The sequence below is a fragment of the Carcharhinus amblyrhynchos genome, chromosome 5 (assembly GCF_965287045.1).
Source record: "Carcharhinus amblyrhynchos chromosome 5, sCarAmb.v2.hapA, whole genome shotgun sequence".
Taxonomy (NCBI): Eukaryota; Metazoa; Chordata; class Chondrichthyes; order Carcharhiniformes; family Carcharhinidae; genus Carcharhinus; species Carcharhinus amblyrhynchos.
The window spans coordinates 96546240-96568537 of NC_137328.1; the positions used below are offsets into that span (position 1 = coordinate 96546240).

Below are 22298 nucleotides of genomic sequence, written 5' to 3' on the forward strand. Positions count from 1 at the left end.
ATTGCACTGAGTGTCAGAAAACTGCGATGCAGAGCATGCCGAGAAGACCATGAGCAGCATGGACACGTTGGTCCGAAGGGCCTAACTCCATGATGTAAACTTGTTTAACCCTATGACCAGTGTGAAAAACTCTTTTCTTGCGATTATGACACTGGAAATATTTTGGGAAAATCTCACCCATGAGATTTCTCCTTTAGCATTTTGTATTCCTAAAATGTTGATTGTACCTCAGAAGGGTACTTTATTGGCTGTAAAGTGCTTTTGGACATCCTGAAAGTTGTGAAAGGTGCTATACTACAACAATGATTTATGTTGCACCTTAAATGTAATGAAACGTTTCAAGGTGCTTCACATTAGCATTGTTAAACAAAGACTAACACAGAGCCACAAGGATTTACAAGTCAGGAGGGAACTTATATTGCACAACACCTTCCTGTATATAAAAATCACCTTGAAAAAATTTAGATGAAAAACTTCCTTGCCAAATGGACTTGTAGTTGTTTAAAGCTTGTTCCATGATTTCATTTATTTTAGGGCCAAAAGTGCAAAAGAAAGCTGCTGGTGTGACTGCAGGGCAATTTTTTCTTTGGCCTGAAAGCAGTAGAAGAGCAGCAAATGTTATTAAAAACACTCATTGCTTCCTTCATTCTTGCATTTTTTTCTCTTTTTAAAAAGAACTGATTGTTCCAGCAACTTCTAATCAGAAGAAAGTGCAATGATCTAAACTTTTATTGTTTCACATGTGGAACAAAACATTTTTGTTAACTGTGTTTTATATTTTAGCAAATGGAAAATTGAGAATTTTCTGGAGAGCATCCAGGCAGTAGTCAGCACAGAGCTACAGATTCAAGGAGAACGTCTGGAACTCTGAGTTAGTGTTGGAGACTTTGGACAGTTCCGACTTACGCAACATTCCCTGCGTAACTGTACAGCTAATCCCCCCAATTCTCACCACCACTTCCCTCCACGCTCAACACCCCCACATTCTCCTGCGACCTCTTGACCAATTTCCACCTCCCCCAATCTGGCAAAAATGTATATGTCTTGAACAACCTAAAGAAAGTATAGATAAAAATGAAATATCCACAACACACACCATTCTTATACAGTCATATGACCTAAACACCCCCAACTGATTCAAAAAGTTCAAAAGAAAGAATATTATATGATGAAGAGGGAGTAGATTGGTTAGCTTTTACTTTGGGAGAACAGCACCCAGCTTCTGATTCAGTTGAGGTGTCTTGAGTAATGAATCAGAGGCTTACAGCATGGAAACAGGTCCTTCAGGAATACAGAATATAGGGCTAATGGAAGGACTCTTAGTAGTGTTGACGAGCAGAGAGATCTCAGTGTACATGTGCATAGCTCCCTGAAAGTTGGCACCCAGGTTGATAAGGTTGTTAAGAAGGCATACAGTGTGTTAGCTTTTATAGGTAGAGGGTTTGAATTTTGGAGCTGTGAGGTCATGTTGCAACTGTACAAAACTCTGGTGCGGCCGCACTTGGAGTATTGTGTACAGTTCTGGTTGCCGCATTATAAGAAAGATGTGGAGGCATTGGAAAGGGTGCAGAGGAGGTTTACCAGGATGTTGTCTGGTATGGTGGGAAGATCTTATGAGGAATGGCTGAGGGACTTGAGGTTATTTTCATCAGAGAGAAGAAGGTTATGAGATGACCTGATTGAGGCATACAAGATGATCAGAGGGTTAGATAGGGTGGACAGTGAGAGCCTTTTTCCTCAGATGGTGATGGCTAACACGAGGGGACGTAGCTTTAAATTAAGGGGAGGTAATTATTGGACAGATGTCAGAGGTAGGCTCTTTACTCAGAGGGTAGTAAAGGTGTGGAATGCCCTGCCTACAGCAGTTGTGGACTCGCCAACTTTAAGGGCGTTCAAATAGTCATTGGATAGGCATATGGATAACATTGGAATAGTTTAGGTTAGAGGGTCATTAGATTGGTTCCACTGGTAGGTGCAACATCAAGGGCCTGTACTGCGCTGTAATGTTCTATGTTCAAGCCAACTTGTCCATGCTGCCATTTTTTTAAAACCCCTAAAATATTCCCAATTGCCCATATTTGGCCCATATCCCCCTATACCCATCGTACCCATGTAACTATCTAAATGCTTCTTAAAAGATAAAATTGTACCTGCCTCTACTACTACCACTGGCAGCTTGTTCCAGATACTCACCGCCCTCTGTGTGAAGAAATTGCTCCTCTGAACACTTTGTATCTCTCCCTTCTGACCTTAAACTTATGCCCTCTACCTTTTAGATTTCCCTACTTTTTTAGTTTCGCCTACCTTTGGGAAAAGGTATTGACTATCTACCTTATCTATGTCCCCTCATTTAAATGAGTGTACAGTCACTAATGGTTTGTAATGGTATCACTATCAAAGAGGGTAGCTGTTAGGCCAATTGTGCTGTGCTAACCCTCCAAAAGTGCTATATAAAACTCCAACTTCCTGCTGTTTCCCCATTACCATGCAAAGCTTTTCTTTTCGTCCATTCTAGAGTATAACATCTTGAAACATCAGTTGGTTTTGCCTTATCTCCCTCTATTTTGTTTTGCCAAGATTTAAAACCTCTCAATTCTGATTGTGTGCTTTCAGCCACTTCTTAAGCTCTGGAATTTCTCCCTGAAATCTCTCTTTCCCTCCACCTCTCTTTTCTTTTTAAGACTGTCCTTAAAACCTACTTCCTTGACTAAGTTTTACCATAAAATTTCTTCATGTAGCTTGGTGTCAAGTTTTGTTCAGTAATGGTGCTGAGAAATGTTAAAGATGCTTTTAAATACAAGTTGTTGTTAACCTCCTGCCAGTTGAAGTGGTTTCTAGCTATTTACTGTATTAATACCATTCGTAATTTAAGTACACCTCTATTAAATCTCCCCTTGACTGTCTCTAAGGAGAGCAATCCCAATTCCCTCATGTCTCCAAAAAATTGAAGTCCCTCATCTTTAGTTTTGTTTTAATAGTTCTCTACTTTCTCTGAGTGCTTAACGTCCTTCTAAATTATGGTGCCTCTAATGAACACTGCAGCACCTGAGCTCTACACAATCATTTATAAAGATTTAATAAAATTTCCTTGCTTCTATACTCTCTGCATCCATTATAAGGCAAAGGAACCCATCTACATTTTAAACTGATTTATCAACTTGTCTTGCCACCGTCAAAGGCTTATTTATATACCCTGGAGCTCTCTTTTCCTGCAGTCCTCTTTGAAATTGTATCATTTAGTTTATATTACCTCTACACATTCGTCCTACTAAAGTTTATAACAACACTTTTTGCATTAAATTGAAAATGTCTATCGAGAGTCCATATACACAACATGAACTTCACTTTTCTCCATAACCTTTTTAATTTTTTTTATTCTTTATTCCAATTCAACCCAATCAAATCAAATCTAATTCAGAGTCCCAACAAGTTGAGACATTCCTGATCCAAGCTGACAAGACAGGGCTCTTGCCTCCTGTTTTGGGCTTGATCTACATGATTCAAGCTGATTGGAGTCAGTATAGCTCCTCCTCCAAGGCTTGATCTCATTTGCATCTTAGCCAAAAGGCTGAGATGCCGCTTTAAGAAATTGCTTCAAATGAAGCTAAAATGTAACTTAATGACTTCCACCAAGTACAGCATGTCGATACTACACTTGGATTCAATCAAGTTTGTTAGACATCATTTGTTGAAAATACATCTGTGGTGGCTGTATTGCTTATTACCACATCTTCGTAAGTGGCAGTTGATTTTGCCCCAGGTTATCATTGCTAGATCATTCATCAGTACTGATTTGGATGGATTGATCTATAGTTATGGAGTTTATCCCTTTTCCCCTTTTGTTTTGAAGAGGTGTAACGTTTGCAAGCCTCCAGTCCTCTTGCACCATTCCCAAATCCAAATGAAATTGAAAGATTGTGAACACGGCCTCCATTATTTCTTGCCTGTGCAAGTTACTTGCCTCAACAAGCTAGGATTCATCCCCTTCCGACTACTTTCAAATTTGAATGCTACCAATTTTTTAAGTAGCCCTCCCGCCATCTTTGACTTGCTTCTATCTATCCAATTTTTCTACACGTTGCTCCTTTACTGTGATATTGGCAACATCCTCTTCTTTTGTGAAGATAGATGCAAGATACTCATTTAGTACCTTAGACATGTTTTTTACTTGCACCAGGAGATTTCCTTTTCACTCCCTAATTGGCCTCACCCTTCCTTTGACTATTAATTTACTTTTTGTATGTTTATGTTTGTCAAAATATTAATATCCAGCTGTGGAAGTAATGAATAGTTGAGGTGGGCTTTGTAATGCATCGAACTAAAGTATATTTTACGTTTTTTGAATCAATTGACATGCTATCATACGTTTCTGATTAATGTCTCAGTCAGTCTTCACATTTGAAAGCAGTATGGCATATTATCGTTTGCTCCATCAATACCAAATGGCTTGCACAGTGCTGATTTCTGTATTTCCCTTAGTGGTAAGACAGTAAAAAAAAAGTGTTTTAATGCACAGAATCTTGTTGAGATTCTTGTTGAGAGATCCTGCCTCCAGCTGGAAAGTGCTGCCTTTTTCAGGAAGGCCCACTGAACTTCAAGACAATCAGGCAATGGTGAGTCTTCCCCTGGAATCAAAACCCTGGAGGAAGGAAGTCTTGTCTACCAAAGTCCTGGCAGTTCTTTTGCTCAGTGGCATGGAGTGGCACGATGGTTAGCATTGCTGCCTCACAGTGCCAGAGACCTGGGTTCAATTCCAACCTTGAGTGACCATCAGTGTGGAGTTTACACGCTCTTCCTGTGTCTGCGTGGGTTTCCTCTGCATCCTCTGGTTTCCTCCCACAATACAAAGATGAGCAGGTTAGGTGGATTGGCCATGGTAAATTGCCCCTTAGTGTCCCAAGATGTATAGGTTAGTAGATTAGCTAGGTAAATACGTGGTGTTATGGGGATAGGGCTTGGGCTAGGTGCTCTGTTGGATAGTCGATGCAGACTTGATGAACAGAATGGCCTCCTTCTGCACTGTCGGGATTCTATGATTTCATACTGCGAAGGCTGTGACTATTGCTGGAAAGTAAGTAATGTGGAGTGGGTTTTTTGTGATGTGGGTTGAGAGAGATGTTAAGGGATTGGCAGAAAGGGAATGGGGTAGCTTTCAGTGTGGGAACTCCCCTCCCACAAATCTCCTCACAAATCACTTGAAGCACATGACAAGGTGTGATGTAATTTTAACTGTCGTGCACATCATGTGGTGACTGGCCCACCTGCCACTATATTAAGATAAGGTTGGCCATCAGCTATCATGCCCAGAACTTAATTCTGGCAGAGACAGGCTTCCAGTATGCCACTGTCCTGCCTATTAAATACCCTTCCCACCTTCAAGCTTGCCACCATTGAAAGCAGAAGATTCTGCTTCACATCTCGGCCGCAGTTGACTTCAAACTTGTTGCATTGCTTTTAAATTTCTAATGGCCAAAAAGAGCAAATGATGCCTCCAGATCTGTACTATCATGCCAAATTTCACCATGCTTCTGGGTGACTAATCTCTGCATATAGAACCATAGAACATTACAGCACAGAAACAGGCCTTTTGGCCCTTGTTGGCTGTGTCGAACCATTTTTCTGCTAGTCCCACTGATCTGCACCTGGACCATATCCCTCCACACCCCCCTCATCCATGTACCTGTCCAAATTTTTCTTCCCTCTAATATTCCCTTTTAAACTTTTCCCCTTCACCCTTAATCCGTGAACACGTATGCAATGCTTTACATTTCAGCTTTCACACCTTTGTTCAGTTGGATCTGATACTGCTTTGACTGCCTCATTGTAACACCCCAATAATTTACTAATGTGTCAAATTTGTTGTCTAACCAGTGGGAATTAATGAATATGTTGTACTTGGAAAGATTGCTTGGAAACTTTTTTTTGGAGAGGGAGATTTGCATTTCAGTATAGAACTCGACCGTACTAGGTATGAAATTGCACCTTAAACCCGGGGAAATTGCTTACTTAAGTACTAGATGTGAAGGCTGATAAAATTTGGCAATTAAGATATATGAATCATAGCAAGTTAATTTATGATCCTGTAGTTATAGATCTTGATCTTCATATTGTCACAATTGTTTGCTCCTCTTTCAGAAAATGTAATTCCTATTTTCCCCTGGTGAAAAGTGAAAAATACAATGCCAAAGGCGTATCGTTGATAACACAAGATAGTGGGCAGTGCAGAGAGGTGTTTTCCACCTTTTGGAAATATTTATTTCTCTTCAGTGTTGGAATATCCATAACCTTACTGTGATTGAATGCTCGTATGTTTTAAAAGAAAAAGGCAAATTTCTGTCTACAGTTCTTTAATTTTTGGTTACAAATATCATTTTATACATTATTTCTAATTTTTTTCTGTAGTAGCATAAATAATTTATATAGCCCTCTGGTTCCAATATAAAAAAAAGTTGTCTTTTTAATAATATATGTGCATATTGATCTCCAGCCGTTGAAGTATGTCTTAAAAAAACTGATTTCTGTTTTTGAAAAAAAGCATGAAAGACATCAGACACTGAAATTAGAAATTGCTTGGATGTGTTTTATGTATACAAAAAATGACCTTTGTGTGCAAGCTCAACATCTAAGTACCAACGGTTACCATTTGTTTTGACAGCAGAATTAATTGAGGCTAAAACATTTCAAATTCTTCTTGTATCAAGCTGTTCATTAGGGATTGCACTCTGGCTTCAGTGCTGTCAGAAAAATAACATGTTTTGGCATGATTAAATAGCAGAATGATGGTTGGTTCAGTGCTTTTAAGAGAGAGGTTGAATAAACTTTCTACTGCGGAAACAATTCAGAAGTGACATGCTGCAAGGGGGGGTCAGAATGTGCACTCATATCCAGCTGAGTTGTCAACTGGCTCGAAGCCAGGCACGCAAAGGCTTTGTCGCTTCAAGCAACATTTGAAGCATATGCAATTTAAAAACTGCCCTTTCATGCGTGATTTCATGGCTCACAAACATATCTCGTTATAAAAATCGGTCTGTTGTCCATGTTTTTGATCAAACTTGTTTTTAGAATTGGCAATATCTTTTGTGTTAATTGTTCCCACGTTGCAGCAAATGTTGCTGTTTGAGACAGTTTCAGTATAAACTGTTCCAAACGATTTGAAGCGAAGATTGAACTAATAAGAACACTTATAGTGAAAATATGCCACAAATTATTTTGATTAAGATCTTCAGTTTATAGTTAGAGATGTTTTTCATTCCCCATCCACCCCCAGAATATAGGATTGCCCATTTGATGTGTATAGCCCTTCACTCAAATATTGCTGATTCGAGTTTTAAATCAGCAAGATTTATTCTTAAATTATTCCTCAATATCAGAAGATGCTGCTGCTCAGACAACAAAAATTGCAATATAGCTTAATAACATAGGTGCTACAGTGCATTATTTTTGAAAACTATATCCTGTTTAAAAATGAGAATTTTTTAACCTTCTGCCAAGACTGTATTCTTTAACCACAATACTCTAGGGAAAATTCACCTAGTTCTGTTCCTACCTGATACTATTTTTCAGATAGGTACACAGCACTTCATAGAGTCATAGACTGATTAAAAGGATGCCAATCAGCCAGGTGTGTCTGTGCTAGCTGTCTGAAGGAACATTTCAATTAAAGTTTAGGGTTTATTTATTAGTATCACAAGTATACTTACATGAACATAACAATGAAGTTACTGTAAAATCCCCTAGTCACCACACTCCAGCGCCTGTTTGGGTACACAGAGGGAGAATTTAGTATGGTCAGTGCACTTAACCAGCACATCTTTAGACTGTGGGAGAAAGCCAGAGCACCCAGAGGAAACCCATGCAAACATGGGAGAATGTACAGACTCCACACAGTGACCGAAGCTGGAAATCGAACCTGCATCCCTGCTACTGTGAGGCAGCAGTGCTACCCTAGTTCATCTGGTGCCACTCCCTCCATGTCTTCCATGTAACCCTTTATTTCTTTTTCTCGTTGGTAATGCTCCTATTCCATTTTGGAAATCTCAATTAACCCTCCCTCCACTATGTTCTCAGGCAGTGCATTCCAGAGCCTAACTACACACTGAATGAAAAAGTTTTTCCTCCTGCCCCCTTTGCTTCTTTTGCCAATTACCTTAAATCTATATCCTCTGATTCTTGATCCTTACATCAGTGGAAACAGTTTCTCCTTATTTATTGTGTTCCGATCCTTCATGATATTGACCTATCAAAATTCCTCTTATTCTTCTGTTCTCCAAGGAGAACAGTCCCAACTTCTTCAATCATTCTACTTAAGTTCCACACCCTTGGAACCATTTTCATATATCTTTTCTCCACTCTCTCTAATGCCTTCACATTCCTCCTGATGTGTTGTGCCCAGGACTGGATGCAGTACTCCATTTGAGGCCAGATGTGTTTTATATTTGTTCCAGTTTATTCTGGGGTATCTACTAGATGCTAATGGAACAAACAGAATGATGATTTTTAAAGTTAAAAATTGCATTTTAAGGCAAAAGAGTAACAAGGGAGAGAGTAGGGCCTCTTAAGGATCAACAAGGTCATCTATGTGCAGATCCACAAGAGATGGGTGAGATCCTAAATGAATATTTCTCATCAGTATTTACTGTTGAGAAAAGTATGGATGTTAGGGAACTTGGGGAAGTAAGTAGTGATGTCTTGAGGAGTGTACATGTCACAGAGAAGGAAGTGCTGGAAGTCTTAAAGTGCATCAAGGTAGATAAATCTGCAGGACTCGATGAGGTGTATCCCAGGACGTTGTGGGAGGCTAGGGAGGAAATTGTGAGTCCCCTAGCCGAGATATTTGAATCATTGATAATCACGGATGAGGTGCCTGAAGATTGGAGAGTGGTAAATGTTGTACCTTTGTTTAAAAAGGGCTGTAGGCCAGCTAGCCTCACATCTGTGGTGGGTAAATTTTTGGAAGGTATTTTGAGAGACAGGCATTTAGAGATGCAAGGGCTGATTAGGGACAGTCAGCGTGGCTTTGTGAATGGAAAATCATGTCTCACAAATTTCATAGGGTTTTTTTGAAGGGTTAGCTGAGAAGGTAGATGAGGGCAGTACAGGTGATGTTGTCTACATGGACTTCAGCAAGGCCTTTGACAAGGTACCGCATGGTAGGTTGTTGCATAAAGTTAAATCTCACAGGATCCAGGGTGAGTTATCTAAATGGATACAAAATTGGCTTCTTAACAGAAGCCCATAGGGTGGTTGTAGAGAGTTGTTTTTCAAACTGGAGGCCTGTGACCAGCAGTGTGCTTCAGGAATCAGTGCTGGGGCCACTGTTACTTGTCATTTATATTAATGATTTGGATGAGAACATAGGGAGCATGATTAGTAAGTTCGCAGATGACACAAAGATTGGTGGCATGGTGGACAGCGAGGAAGGTTATCTCCAATTGCAGCGGGATTTTGATCAATTAGGCCAGTGTGCTGAAGAATGGTAGATGGAGTTAAATTTAGACAAATGTGAGGTAATGCATTTTGGTAGATTGAACCAGGGCAGGACTTACTCAGTTAATGGTAGGGCATTGGGAGAAGTTACAGAACAAAGAGATCTAGGGGTACATGTTCATAGCTCCTTGAAAGTGGAGTCACAGGTGCACTGAGTGGTGAAGAAAGCATTCAGCATGCTTGGTTTCATCGATCAGAGCGTTAAATACAGGAGTTGTGACGTCTTGTTGAAGTTGTACAAGACATTGGTAAGGTCACACTTGGAATACTGTGTGCAATTCTGTCACCCTATTATAGAAAGGATATTATTAAACTAGAAAGAGTGCAAAAAAGATTTACTAGGATGCTACCAGGACTTGATGGATTGAGTTATAAGGAGAGGCTGAATAAACTGGGACTTTTTTCTCTGGAGCGTAGGAGGCTGAGGGGTGATCTTATAGAGGTTTATAAAAAAATGAGGGGCATAGCCAAAGTAGATAGTCAATATCTTTTCCCAAAGGTAGGGGAGTCTAAAACTAGAGGGCGTAGCCTTAAGGAGAGAGGGAACAGATACAAGTGTGCAGAGGGGCAATTTTTTCACACAGAAGCTGGTGTCTGGAACAAACTGCCAAAGATAGTAGTAGAGGCGGGTACGATTTTATCTTTTAAAAAGCAATTAGATACTTACATTGGTACAATGGGCAAAGAGGGATATGGGCCAAATGCTGGCAATTGGGGTTAATTCAGGGGTTTAAAAAAAGGCAGCATGGACAAGTTGGGCCAAAGGGCCTGTTTCCATGCTTTAACCTCTATGACTCTAAGTTACTTAAAATTTGAACAAAACAAATGAATTTAAGTTCCTGTTAGGATTTGAATCCAACCAGGATTGGCTTTTGTTTCAAAGGGAATGAGGTATAAAAATAGGGATGTCTTGCTAAAGCTATATAAGGCATTAGTTAGACCACACCTGAAATAGTATAAACCTTACCTAAGGAAAAATATACTGGCATTGGAGGCAGTCCAGAGAAGGTTCATTAGGTTGATTCCAGGTATGGAACAATTTTCGTAAGAGGCTGAGCCTGGAGTTTAGAAGATCAAGAGACCATCTTACAGAGACATAAGGATTCTCAGAGGGCTCGACAGGGTAGATGCTGAGATGTTGTTTCTCCTTGTAGGAGAGTCTAGGACCAGAAGATATAATCTCAGAGTATGGGGTCACCCATTTAAAAATGGAGATGAGAAGGAATTTCTTCTCTCAGAAGGTAATGAATTTGTGGCATTCTTTACCACAGAGGTCTGTAGAGGCTGGTCATTTAGCGTGTTGAAGGTTGAAACAGGTGAAGGTGGGAGAGTGGAGTTGAAGATTATGACAGTGTTTTATTTGCCTCCCCTGTTATCTGTTAAACTTGCATGTTAACTTTTTTGTGATTTATGCACAAGGACCCCAAATCCTTTTGTGCTTTCTTCTGTTTTTCTCCATTTAAATAATATACAGCTTCTTTATTTTTCCTATCAACTGGACTAGTAAACTGGACTTCTAATTAGTAAAAGCTAATGATCTGGGGCCTTGTATTGAAAAATATGAAAAACTAGCCTCAATAATGGTAACGATGAAACTCTTGTAAATTGTCGTTAAAAACCCATCTAGTTCACTAATGTCCTTTAGCGAAGTAAGTCTGCTATCCTTATCTGATCTCCCTACATGTGACTTCAGACCCACAACAATGTGGTTGACTCTTAACTGCCCTCTGAAATGGTGTAGCAAGCTGCTCAGTTCAAGGGCAGTTAGGGATGGGCAGCATAAGCTGGCCTTGCCAGCATATCCATATCCCATGAAGGAATAAAAATAGGGCGGCACAGAGATACAGTGGTTAGCACTGCTGCCTCAGAGCGCTAGGGACCTAGGTTCAATTCCGGCCTCAGGCCACTGTCTGTTTGGAGTTTGCACTTTCTCCTGGTGTCTGCGTGGGTTTCCTCCCAATCCAAAGGTGTGCAGGGTTAGGTTGATTGGCCATGCTAAATTGCCCTTTAGTGTCAGGGGGATTAGCAGGGTAACCCCACAGCGTGGGGTTACAGGAATGGGGCCTGGGTGAGATTGTGGTCGGTACAGACCTGATGGGCCAAATGGCCTCCTTTTGTACTGTCAGGATTCTATTCTATGATATCCAATTAGATGTAAAGACTTTTTTTTATATTTTGATATTTTTAATGCCACACTCAGTTAAACTTCCTGCTGAAACTACAAATCTGGTTGATTTTTACCCTCCTTGCCAACCACCTCCTGCCTGTTTGTGGGTTCAGGTAATTGCCCTCTTCCCCAGAACACCAATGACTGCAGGACCATCTGGCTTCTGCCCTAAAATAACAGCCTTATTGCCCTTAAAATCTAACATGGACATGAAATTGAAGAAGTTGGGACTGTTCTCCTTGGAGAACAGAAGAATAAGAGGAGTTTTGATAGAGGGGTCAAAATCATGAAGGGTCTGACCAGAGTAGATAAGGAGAAACTGTTCCCACGGATGTAAGGCATGTACCTTTTTAGGACCTCCACTGTCTGACTGTCTATCCTTATTCAGTCTTCTATTTTGAAGAAAACTAAGGGAAAAAAATCCGTGACCTACTGCTCTGGGCACTTAAATGGGTTGCTGCCTAGTGTGACAAAATTTACCATTGCACTACACCCACCTGGAAAGGAATGGATATGAACGTTTGCTTTGGGAGAAGTTGAAGTGTTGTAGACCAGCTGTTGCTAGTCTTGTTTTATTTGCTGTTATGCACCTAGGGAATACACTCTGGAAACAAAGCAGCGGAAGTTCAGCTATATAATTTCACAAAGGATTACATAACCTCTGTTTGAAAACATCAGTAAAACTTACAAGCATTTAATGTTTCATTTAAAAACTAAGAAGTGTTTTGACTGTTGAACTGACATAACTGTGGTGAATTCTGAAGAAAACTTAATTTGAAACATAATTATTTGTTTTCTTGTTTTAGGATCTGTTGAATTTGAAGAATGTAATGTAGCCAATGCTCTAGAAGGTAAATTTGTTGCTTTTAGTAAATGTATTAACTTGTCATGTTGCTTGTGATGGATTGTAAGATATGGTGTTTCTCAGGTTGACTTTCAAATTCCTGATATTCTTCTCACTCTCATCACAACCAATGATTTCCTTCTAAACCCTTAACATAATAATAGGATTTCAGTTCCCTCATATCTAGTCTTTCTGTAACTGATTCTTTCTCAGTATCCAACACACAACATATCTAATTGCCACTCTTAATTTTGTTCTCCCAGAGGCTCATTCTCTGTGCCTGTCCTGTATAAAATCCTGAACCCTCCCCAGTTGATGGAAAAAGCAAACCAGAAACAAAGAGGAGAGGAATTGATGACAGAGGGACTGTTCAGTGGCAAGAGGCCAGGTTAAAGGATTGTCTTGGATTCCCAGGAGGTCTTTCTCAACCTTATTCTTACTCCCTTTTCTTTTCTTCCTTTTCTACCAAGTTGCATCTACCATCCTATGTCTTCTCTTCCTATTTAATTAGGCACTTTTTCTTTCTTACCACTTACTATTGAAGAGTTACCCTCTCTCCTCTCCTCTTCGTACACTTGGTCTTTTTCTGTGCCTTTTTCCTCTGCTATCTTGCCTGCCACCCCCATTAATTCCTTCCTTCTCTCGTTCCCCACTGCTTCATATCTCAGCTTTCCCTTCCATTTGTCATGTGTTCATTCTCACCTTCCTCATTCTGTCTTGTTCCTCATTCCTTTCCTTTTTCCTCCTCAGAAAATCAAGCAAGAAGACAATTAACATTGGCATAGTTTTAGCAATAATAGCAACATAGGAAATGGGCACATTCAGAACACAGCATAAGGCAGACAAGATAAGACTGGGATAGAGAGCAAGTTAAATTGCAGTTTTCCTTTGTAATTTGGAGAAAACATATTCATTAATTGTTTAGCAATAATTACTGTGCAAATTCCGAGTGGAATTCCCCGGTCTTGCATGCCCTGTTACTTTAGCTAGCGAGAACGGCGAATTTGTCACTCTGCCAAATCTCCATTTACTGCAGCGGGACTGGAGAATCCCAACTGTGGGTGATGTCAGAGAATTCTGGCCAGGGTCTCTGAAGCCCAAGTTCATTTTTAGGGCACCAAGGAAGGGTATTTCTTGCTACAAGATTGGATCTGTTATTTTACTTAATAGTGTTAATTTGTTAACCAACGTTTGTGATGCAGGGGTGAAAAAGACGAGAAGAAAAGCTTTTGGAATTCCGGGACGGATAAAGAAAGAAAAAGATACAGATTCGATGTGAGTTTTGAATTAATGGTACAATCAGTTGCTCAGAAGATGTACCAATTTTTAACATTCTTGAAGTTCTATAGCCGTTAAAATTGTCACCATTTTTAATGATTGTCCTACTGATATTCATTGCATTTTAAACAAGTTTATTTTAGCTGAAAGCCATGCATTCTGTGACATTTTCGTTCTCCTGTACTTTAAATTTCAACAAAGAGAAATGTTTCCGGAAGTTTGTCAGTAGTAGTGTTAAGAGTTGCTTTTATATTATTGTAGTGCCCTGCGATTTTTACTAACGCTTGGCATGACGGTCTTGCATAACCAATGACAGCAAGATAAACTTGCTAAGCTTACTTGGGGAAAAATCTTTTTAAACTTGGGCTTCCTTGATCCTCTGACCGACCAGCTGGAGCAAATGTGTAAATAATTTTTATTGGTTGGCATTGGCTTCGTGAGATGTGTGATGGAAGGCAGTGATTCTAGCATGGTGGTTGAGCTGTTTAAATATGGCTCGAGTGACTTGAGAACAATTCCCAATTACAAGTGCCATTCAACTTTGCCTTCTAAAGAAGTGAGTGCCCACTGTAGAAGGGAGAAAGTAGGAAAATATCCACCAGAATTGGAAGTTCTTGCTCTCTCAGCTGTTCCTCCTGCCAGCAGTCTTAAGATTTTTAAAACCCAAGTTTGGCATCACTCCATTGTTTCTTTGTGATTTATTCAATTTTCTATTTTCGTTTTTTAATCTTTGGTGATGTCCAGCACCGTACACCTTGACTCTAGTTTTCCAAATTATGAGTCAGCATCTCAAGATTGGAAAATATTATAAAAACAAAATATTGCAAATGCTGGAGATCTGAAATAAAAGCAGAGTGCTGGAAAAGCTCAGCAGATCTGGCAGCTTCTGTGGAGAGTTCTGAAAAAGACTCATATTGGACTCGAAACATTAACTCTGTTTCCCTTGCCACAGATGCTGCCAGACCTGCTGAGTTTTTCCAGCACTTTTTGTTTTATTATGGAAAATATTATGTTTATCATTTTCTGTATTTGGTTTTGAAACAAATTGTATTGCTGTCATAGTTGTCTAGTGTTGCATGTGCTCAGTAGACTTGCCATTGTTCAGTCAGCTCTGCTGTACTTAGCATGCACTGCTAACAAACTATAGAATAGGATGGTATCTGGGAGTGAACTTAAAGCAATAATTCCATCTTAGAATTGATGATTTTTCACTTATGATTTTATGCAATCACAGATAATTGAGTGCTTAGCTAAAAATTCACATCATACCCTTCTTATTAGACTGTAGCTTTTGTCACACGTTTTCAATTTGTGTTTTATTTGTTCTATTGTCTTTCTCAGAATATATTAATTACCATAACATCTATGGCTTTCAGTCCAAACCTTTAAAATATATTTGGATAACTATTTTATGTATATACAACTGTTCTACAATATTACAGATAGGAATATATCTTCTAAAAACAAAGCAAGTGTTTCCAGTTTTGAAACACAACTGGCGTTTTTCTTTTTATGTATTTATGATTCAAATATTTTCAACAATTACATTTTGTTTTTTATTTTATTCCTTCTGCAGAGAATCTCCAGATGCTGATTCTGTTGTAAGTAAATCAAGCAAAGGGACAAATTTAATTATGAACAGTTTGGTGATAGAATCAGTCTCATTCTTCTGGGTATCATTTTGATAAATTGCTGCATATAAAATATTGGAAAAGAGTTATCTGTCCATAATGTCTGAGCTCAACTCATGAGAACGATTTATAAATAAATAATCAGGTAATACATCTGATGAATGTCTCAGTAAATTGATCAACCGAGCAAACAGAGATTTGCATATAAATGACCAACGGTTAGAAGTTTTAATTGCTGTGTCATTTTCAAGCAATGAGTTTTTTGTGCTGGGTGTATGAGTTTCAAAGAAATATGCCACTTGCTAGCTAAGTGTTACCTTCCAGTTTTCAAACATAAGTCTATTAACTGCTAGCGCAGAATACATTTACATAATGGGAAATTGCATCACACTACAAACATAATTGACCGATGAAATTCCAACTTAAACAGCCTGACAGATGACACAGTTTTTCCCTTCCCTCCTTTTCCAACCAATTCTTCTACTGTCTCTATAAAAATAACCCGGAAAGCTCCACTTGGTATAGCAACTTAACTGACTTAAGAGGATTTAAGAAAAATGATCCATGTGAGCCGTGGAAGTTACAGTAATAGGCATCTGTGCTTAGAAGGCCCAGATTGATCTTTAGGACTTCCAGTTGATCTTTAGTTAAAATTAGTTCACGTTTGTATGAGTTGCTTCAATCTTTCACCAATGATATTAGACAAGTGGAAAGCATTCTAAATTAAAGGGTTCATCAGAACAACATGTGACCATTTTAAAGGTTATTTTTATGACCGTTTTAATATTACCCAGTGAAAACATTAGTAAATCTAACGTTTTATTTGAAGGAATTTGGTTATGCATTGACAATCATGGCTTTTTCACTCCTGAAACTCAGCACTTTGAATTCAAATCTGATCCAGAGTAATGGGGTGAAGAAATCAGGAGTGCAGTTCACCCACTGCACTCTTAAGTGGTCCCGCGAGGGGGAAAACCAGAATGTTTCCAGCTGGCGGTAGCAGCGCCTATCTGGTGGGATTTTTCTACCATAAGCATTTAAAAATATTTGTAGTGCAAAATTGGTCGGCCAGCCTGGCTTTACAGAGATCAGGACGTCCTTTTTAAGGGTGCCCCAATCTCAGTGTTGAGAGACAGGCGTCTCTCCCCCCACAATAGACATGGCGACCCCCACTGGCAAGAGGAGCACCCAATCCCTCAACGCAGAGAGGAAGCCTCGTCCCTACCACTGAAAGAATGGGCCCCCACCCACACCACTCAAGCTTGATGGTGACCTGACACTCCTCCCAGCCAGAGACCTCACCTCCCATCCCACAGGAGAGACACTCTGAGATGGGGTCCCCTCAGGCCTCACCCCTTCAGCCCTCCCTGGCATTCTGACCTGATACCATGGACTTTGAGGGGATGCAGGAAGGTGAATGCTGTGCCCTTGTGCCCCTTTGCTCTGCCAGGGTGCAAAGGGAGTATCTCCAAAGGTGGTCTAGTGGTTGGAATTGTCCTTGATGCCTTGGAAAAAATGTTGTTCACTCTCAGGACGTTGACTTCACTACGGAGTTCCCCTTTTACCATTGAAAAGGTTTGAAGGGCTATGGTGAACAGGCAGTAAAGTGGATTTGAGGCTGAGATGAGATCAGCCATGATCATATTAAATGGCGGAGCAAGCTCGAGGGGCTTTTTATGATTCATATGAAAGAATACATCTGGTATCTGACTCCTTTGAAGTGCTTTGATTGACAGGTTGGATCACTTACCCACTGGACAGGAGCTTTGTTTGTTTTTCTTTCCCTTCACAGTTGAATGCATCGCAAGAAGAAATGAAATGTCATGACTGGTGGGTTATTGATCCAACGCGTCAATCAAAGACAGAATGTTTATAAACATTGCCTTAAAACCAAATACAGCACTTGAAATGCATTCAACCCAAAGGGAAAAAAACAAAGTTCCTGGCCAGTGGGCAAGTGATTCCCAACCTGTCAATCAAAGCATTTCAAAGAGCCAGATACCAGATGCTACCCTTTCACTATTAAAAGGGGAACTCCCCAGTGAAACACAATCCCCGTTGTCAATCAAAGAACTTCAGAGGTTTCAGAGCAGCTGGGCATTAAATGAGAAAGCAAGGGAATGGTCTTGGAAAAACTGACATATCTTCTATAAGAACACAATAAAGAGGTAGTTTAACGCCTAGAATTTAAGATTAACCAGAGCCAATCATAATGTGGAATGGAGTGCTGCAGTGATTTTGACGGATACCAGGTGTCCGTGGGGCATGTATATCAAAGTGACCAGGGCACTTCAAAGGTTTTAAAGGACATGGACAACAATGAATATCTTTACCAGAATGGTGCCTGAAATCGCCATCCTGAGAATGAACACCACTTTTTCTAGGGCAACAAGGACAAGTGCAGCCACTAGACCACCACCCTGGGAAAGAAGTCCAAGGTGAACCCTTTCCCCTAAGCCTGAGTCCTCTCGAACATCCACGCCATGTGCCATGTGCCTTGCGAGGCCCCTCCACCGCACCCCCCCCCCCCCCCCCCCCAATCCATTCCTGCAACCTGGCAGAGGGACATGGTGGACAGCTGGAGGCTACAGTTCACTTCTTGACCCCCTCAGAGTCCACAGGGCCGGACTCGCACTTCAGTGGACCAGGCATATTCAGTGCTTGCAGTACTTTCAGCTTGGATGGATGAAGAATCTGGGAGCCCATTGAATCAGGCTTCAAGCCCACTAATTACGTTTAAATTACTTTAAATGATCTGCGATCGTTCACATCCGGAATGGTTTTGATCCTGATTTCTACAGCAGCAGTGGGCAGGAGGCAGAGAATTGACATGGGATCAGTGCCTAGTGGGAATCCCGATTTGGCCCTCTCGCCTAACTCAACACATCATCAGGATTCATAAGAACTAGGAGTAGGCCATTTGGCTCCTCGAGCCTGCTTTGCCATTCAGTAAGATCTTGGCTGATCTTTCCGTGGACTCAGTGCCATTTACCCGCCCATTCACCATAACCCTTAATTGCAGTAGACAGAGGGGAACCAGTGGACGTGGTGTTTTTAGATTTCCAAAAAGCGTTTGATAAGGTGCCTCACAAAAGTTTGCTACAGAAGGTTAGGGTGCACGGAGTTGGGGGTAAGGTGTTAGCGTGGATAGAGGATTGGCTGTCTAATAGGAAGCAAAGAGTTGGTATCAATGGGTGCTATTCTGGTTGGTGGTTGGTGACTAGTGGAGTGCTGCAGGGATTGGTGCTGGGGCCTCAACTGTTTACCATTTATGTAGATGATCTGGAGCAGGGGGCTGAGTGTTATGTGATGAAATTTGCTGATGACATGAAGATGAGTGGGAAAGCAAATTGCATGGAGGGTGTGGAAAGTCTGCAGAGAGATCTGGATAGGCTGAGCAAGTGGGTGAGGACCTGGCAGATGGAATATAATGTTAGCAAGTGTGAGGTTATCCACTTTGGCAGAAATAATAGTAGGAGGGATTATTATTTAAAAGGCGAAAAGCAACAGCATGCTACGGTGCAGAGAGACCTGGGGGTCCTTGTGCATGAGTCGCAAAAACCCAGTTTGCAGGTGATCAAGAAGGCAAATGGAATGTTGGCCTTTATAGTGAGGGGGATAGAATATAAAAGTAGGGAGGTCTTGCTGCAACTGTACAGGGTACTGGCGAGGCTGCAGCTGGAGTACTGTGTGCAGTTTTGGTCGCCACACTTGCGGAAGGATATATTGGCCTTGGAGGGAGTGCAGAGGAGGTTCACTAGGCTGATACCGGAGATGAGGGGGTTGGACTATGAAAAGAGACTAAATAGACTGGGTCTGTACTCGTTGGAGTTTAGAAGGCTGAGGGGGGATCTTATAGAGACATATAAGATATTGAAGGAGATGGATAGGGTAGAGGTAGAGAGATTCTTCCTGCTTAGAAAGGATAGCAGGACTAGAGGACACAGCCTCAAGATAAGGTGGGTTCAGTTTAGATTAGAGTTGAGGAGGAACTTCTTCACTCAAAGGGTAGTGAATCTCTGGAATTCTCTGCTCGTTGAAGTGGTGGAGGCTGCCTCACTGAATATATTTAAATCACGGGTAGATAGGTTTCTGATAGACAGGGGAATTAAAGGTTATGGGGAGAAAGCGGGAAAGTGGAACTGACCCACTTCAGATCAGCCATGATCTTATTGAATTGCAGGGCAGGCTAGATGGCCTACTCCTGCTCCTATTTCTTATGTTCTTTACTGTTCAAAAATTTATCTATCCTTGCCTTAAAAACATTCAATGAGGAAGCCTCAACTGCTTCACTGGGCAGGGAATTCCACGGATTCACAAACCTTTGTGTGAAGAAGTTCCTCCTCAACTCAGTCCTAAATCTGCTTCTCCTTATTGAGGCCTTGCCCCCTAGTTCTAGTTTCGCCTGCCAGTCGAAACAACTTCCCTGTTATTCCTAGTTGAGATGAACAGACCCAGAGAACCCTGGCCCAGGCATCTTCTGTCTGTTTCCTATCTGCTGATTATTTAAGAATGTTACAATTTAAATGACATCCCAAAGTAACCGTTGTTTGACAGTTTTATTTATAGACTACAGGATTGCTGATATGAGGAATTGAAAAATATCACACAATGTACGAAAAATAGGTGGAATCTTTCTTGGTTTGGGCGGAGGCATATTACTCGAACAGGGTAGAGGGTGCTCTACTCTGCATTTAATTGGTATGGGACTGATAGATGCTGACAATAGATGAACCACTTGGAGGTAAATTGAATTATTGAAATGGGAAAGAAAAGGAGGACTACACAGCACCTATACCATTTGCCAAGCAAGTTGATGGTGGCCAAAACTGTTTGGCGATCAGACATCAAAGACTCCTTATAGTAATCAGAGCAGTCTTGAGAAATGCTGCTATTGTGTCTACAGCTTGCAGAACTAAGATTATTACCCAAGTGTTACATACTTAATGACAGAAGATTGTTTGTGTAACATAATCCTAATTATCTGTCTAGGTTCCACCTGCCATTATATGTGCCATTATGTACTTATAATAATGGTATTTTATTCAAGAAATGCTTCTGGAGATCAAAGGCTGAATTGCAGAGTAACTTGCATCAAAAGCTTCATACGTAAACAAACCCCTATGGATATTTATTCAGAGGTCTCTGCTAATATGGTTTGCCACCATTTTCCTAACATTTATGTTATACTCTCAGATTTTTTTTACATTGCGCAGCACAAGTGATTTATCCACAAATTAAGAAGACATGAAGGAAAACTTCTTAAGTGTTTAAAACAAGATTAATCAGAGAAAGTAAAACATAGCTGCGATTAGAGTTGTGTTTGAGTTTAAGAGGTCATGGCATCATAGGAATCAATGCTGATGCTTTTCCTAACTACAGTATATTTAAATGATATGGAGTTGGAGACAGAGCAGAGATTGTAGATTATGTCTCATTGGGAGAGGTTTCAAACCATATTGAAGTGTTAAACCAAATACAAAGTGATCTGGATAGATTAGGAAGCTGGACTAATGAATGGCTGAAGTTACATTTAATGTGGCCCAATTTAAGTTGATGAGACTCAGACCAGTGAGTGTTAAATGGCAATAGACTCTAGGACACCATGTAGGAGAAAAAAATGGGGATACTTGACTTCACACCTCTGTGAGGCATTTTTCTGCTTTAAAGGCACTATTTAAATGGAAATTATTAATGCCGTTGCTGTTGTAATATTGTTGGACAGATGGATTGTTCACCAAAACTAACATTGACGTTTGTGGCAGCAGTAAAGAAAGATTATGGGATCTTGGGATGTCTAGCACAAAATCCATGGGGAGCCAAATTTGTATAACGCACTAACTGGTACAGCCATACCTTCGTATACAATTCTTGCTACTATCCCATTGCATTTACATCCAATATTAGAGATGTAAGTGGAAAAGGACAAACAAACATATATGCTTATTAAGGCACTGAACAATGAGCTCAGGAGGCTAAATGATTGCTATGGACAAGGAAACTTGGAGGAGTTTTCCAAGTATTTAAAGAAATGGGTAAATTGAACATAGATAATATAATCTAGATTTCCAGAACAGTACAGCTGGGGCAAAGGTTCAGATTTAGAAAACTGGAATTGCATAGTAAGTTTAGGTTTCCTATTTTACACATAGGTAATGAACATGTGGCATAGATGAGGAGGGACTGGGGCAAATTGTTTGTAAAACTTTGAAGATGAGTTGGATAAGTACTTGAGTGAATGTGCAATTGAGAATTAGTTTTTAGGACAGTATAGAACAATTACAAGTTGCGTCAGATCCTCTACTCTCTTGCATGATTTCGCTCATTGACATTCCTTCTTGCAGAACATTGTGTATAATATTGTGACATGCATCAGGATTTGTGTAAGCTTCCTAAATATCAGTTGTATCCCATTCAGGAGAAGTCAGAGACAGTGTGTTTTATATCTAACCTACAAATGAGAATTTTTCTTCCTTTCTATGTATTTGCCATCAATAAAACTAAAAGGGAGCGGGATTCAGCAGAGAGCTGTTTTGAAGAACTGGCACAATCATGATGGCCCAAGAGTGCCCATTACTGCTAGTCTACAGTAATATTCATGCTTTATTTTTGAGATTTCTCAAAAACTAATCCATGCACTTTGTTTCTTCTGTGTCCTCATAGTAGTGGATATGGAGCCTATTGTATAGCTCTAGATTTTAACCTAGAGGTCCAGCCTGTCAGTAAAGGTGAGAGGGTAGGTTGAGAAAGTGGTTAAAAAGGCTACAGGGATCCAGGGCTTTATAATAGGGGCATGGAGCAAAAGACAGGGAGTGGCATTTGTGAATTGCTCCTTCAGAGAGTCAGCACAGACATGACGGGCTGAACAGCCACCTGTGATATAACCTTTCTA

At 40.4% G+C, this 22298-nt stretch overlaps 1 protein-coding gene across 6 annotated transcripts in view; it reads left to right on the top strand.

Annotated features, from left to right (window-relative positions):
* fcho2 (FCH and mu domain containing endocytic adaptor 2) overlaps positions 1-22298 on the top strand; it is a 195385-nt gene that overhangs the window by 93517 nt on the left and 79570 nt on the right. For all 6 annotated transcript variants that reach the window (XM_080189245.1, XM_080189246.1, XM_080189247.1 and 3 more), the window contains exons 9-11: positions 12460-12504; positions 13700-13772; positions 15352-15376. In XM_080189245.1, the coding sequence (XP_080045371.1) occupies positions 12460-12504; positions 13700-13772; positions 15352-15376 (143 nt within the window). The remainder of the gene's footprint in view (positions 1-12459; positions 12505-13699; positions 13773-15351; positions 15377-22298) is intronic.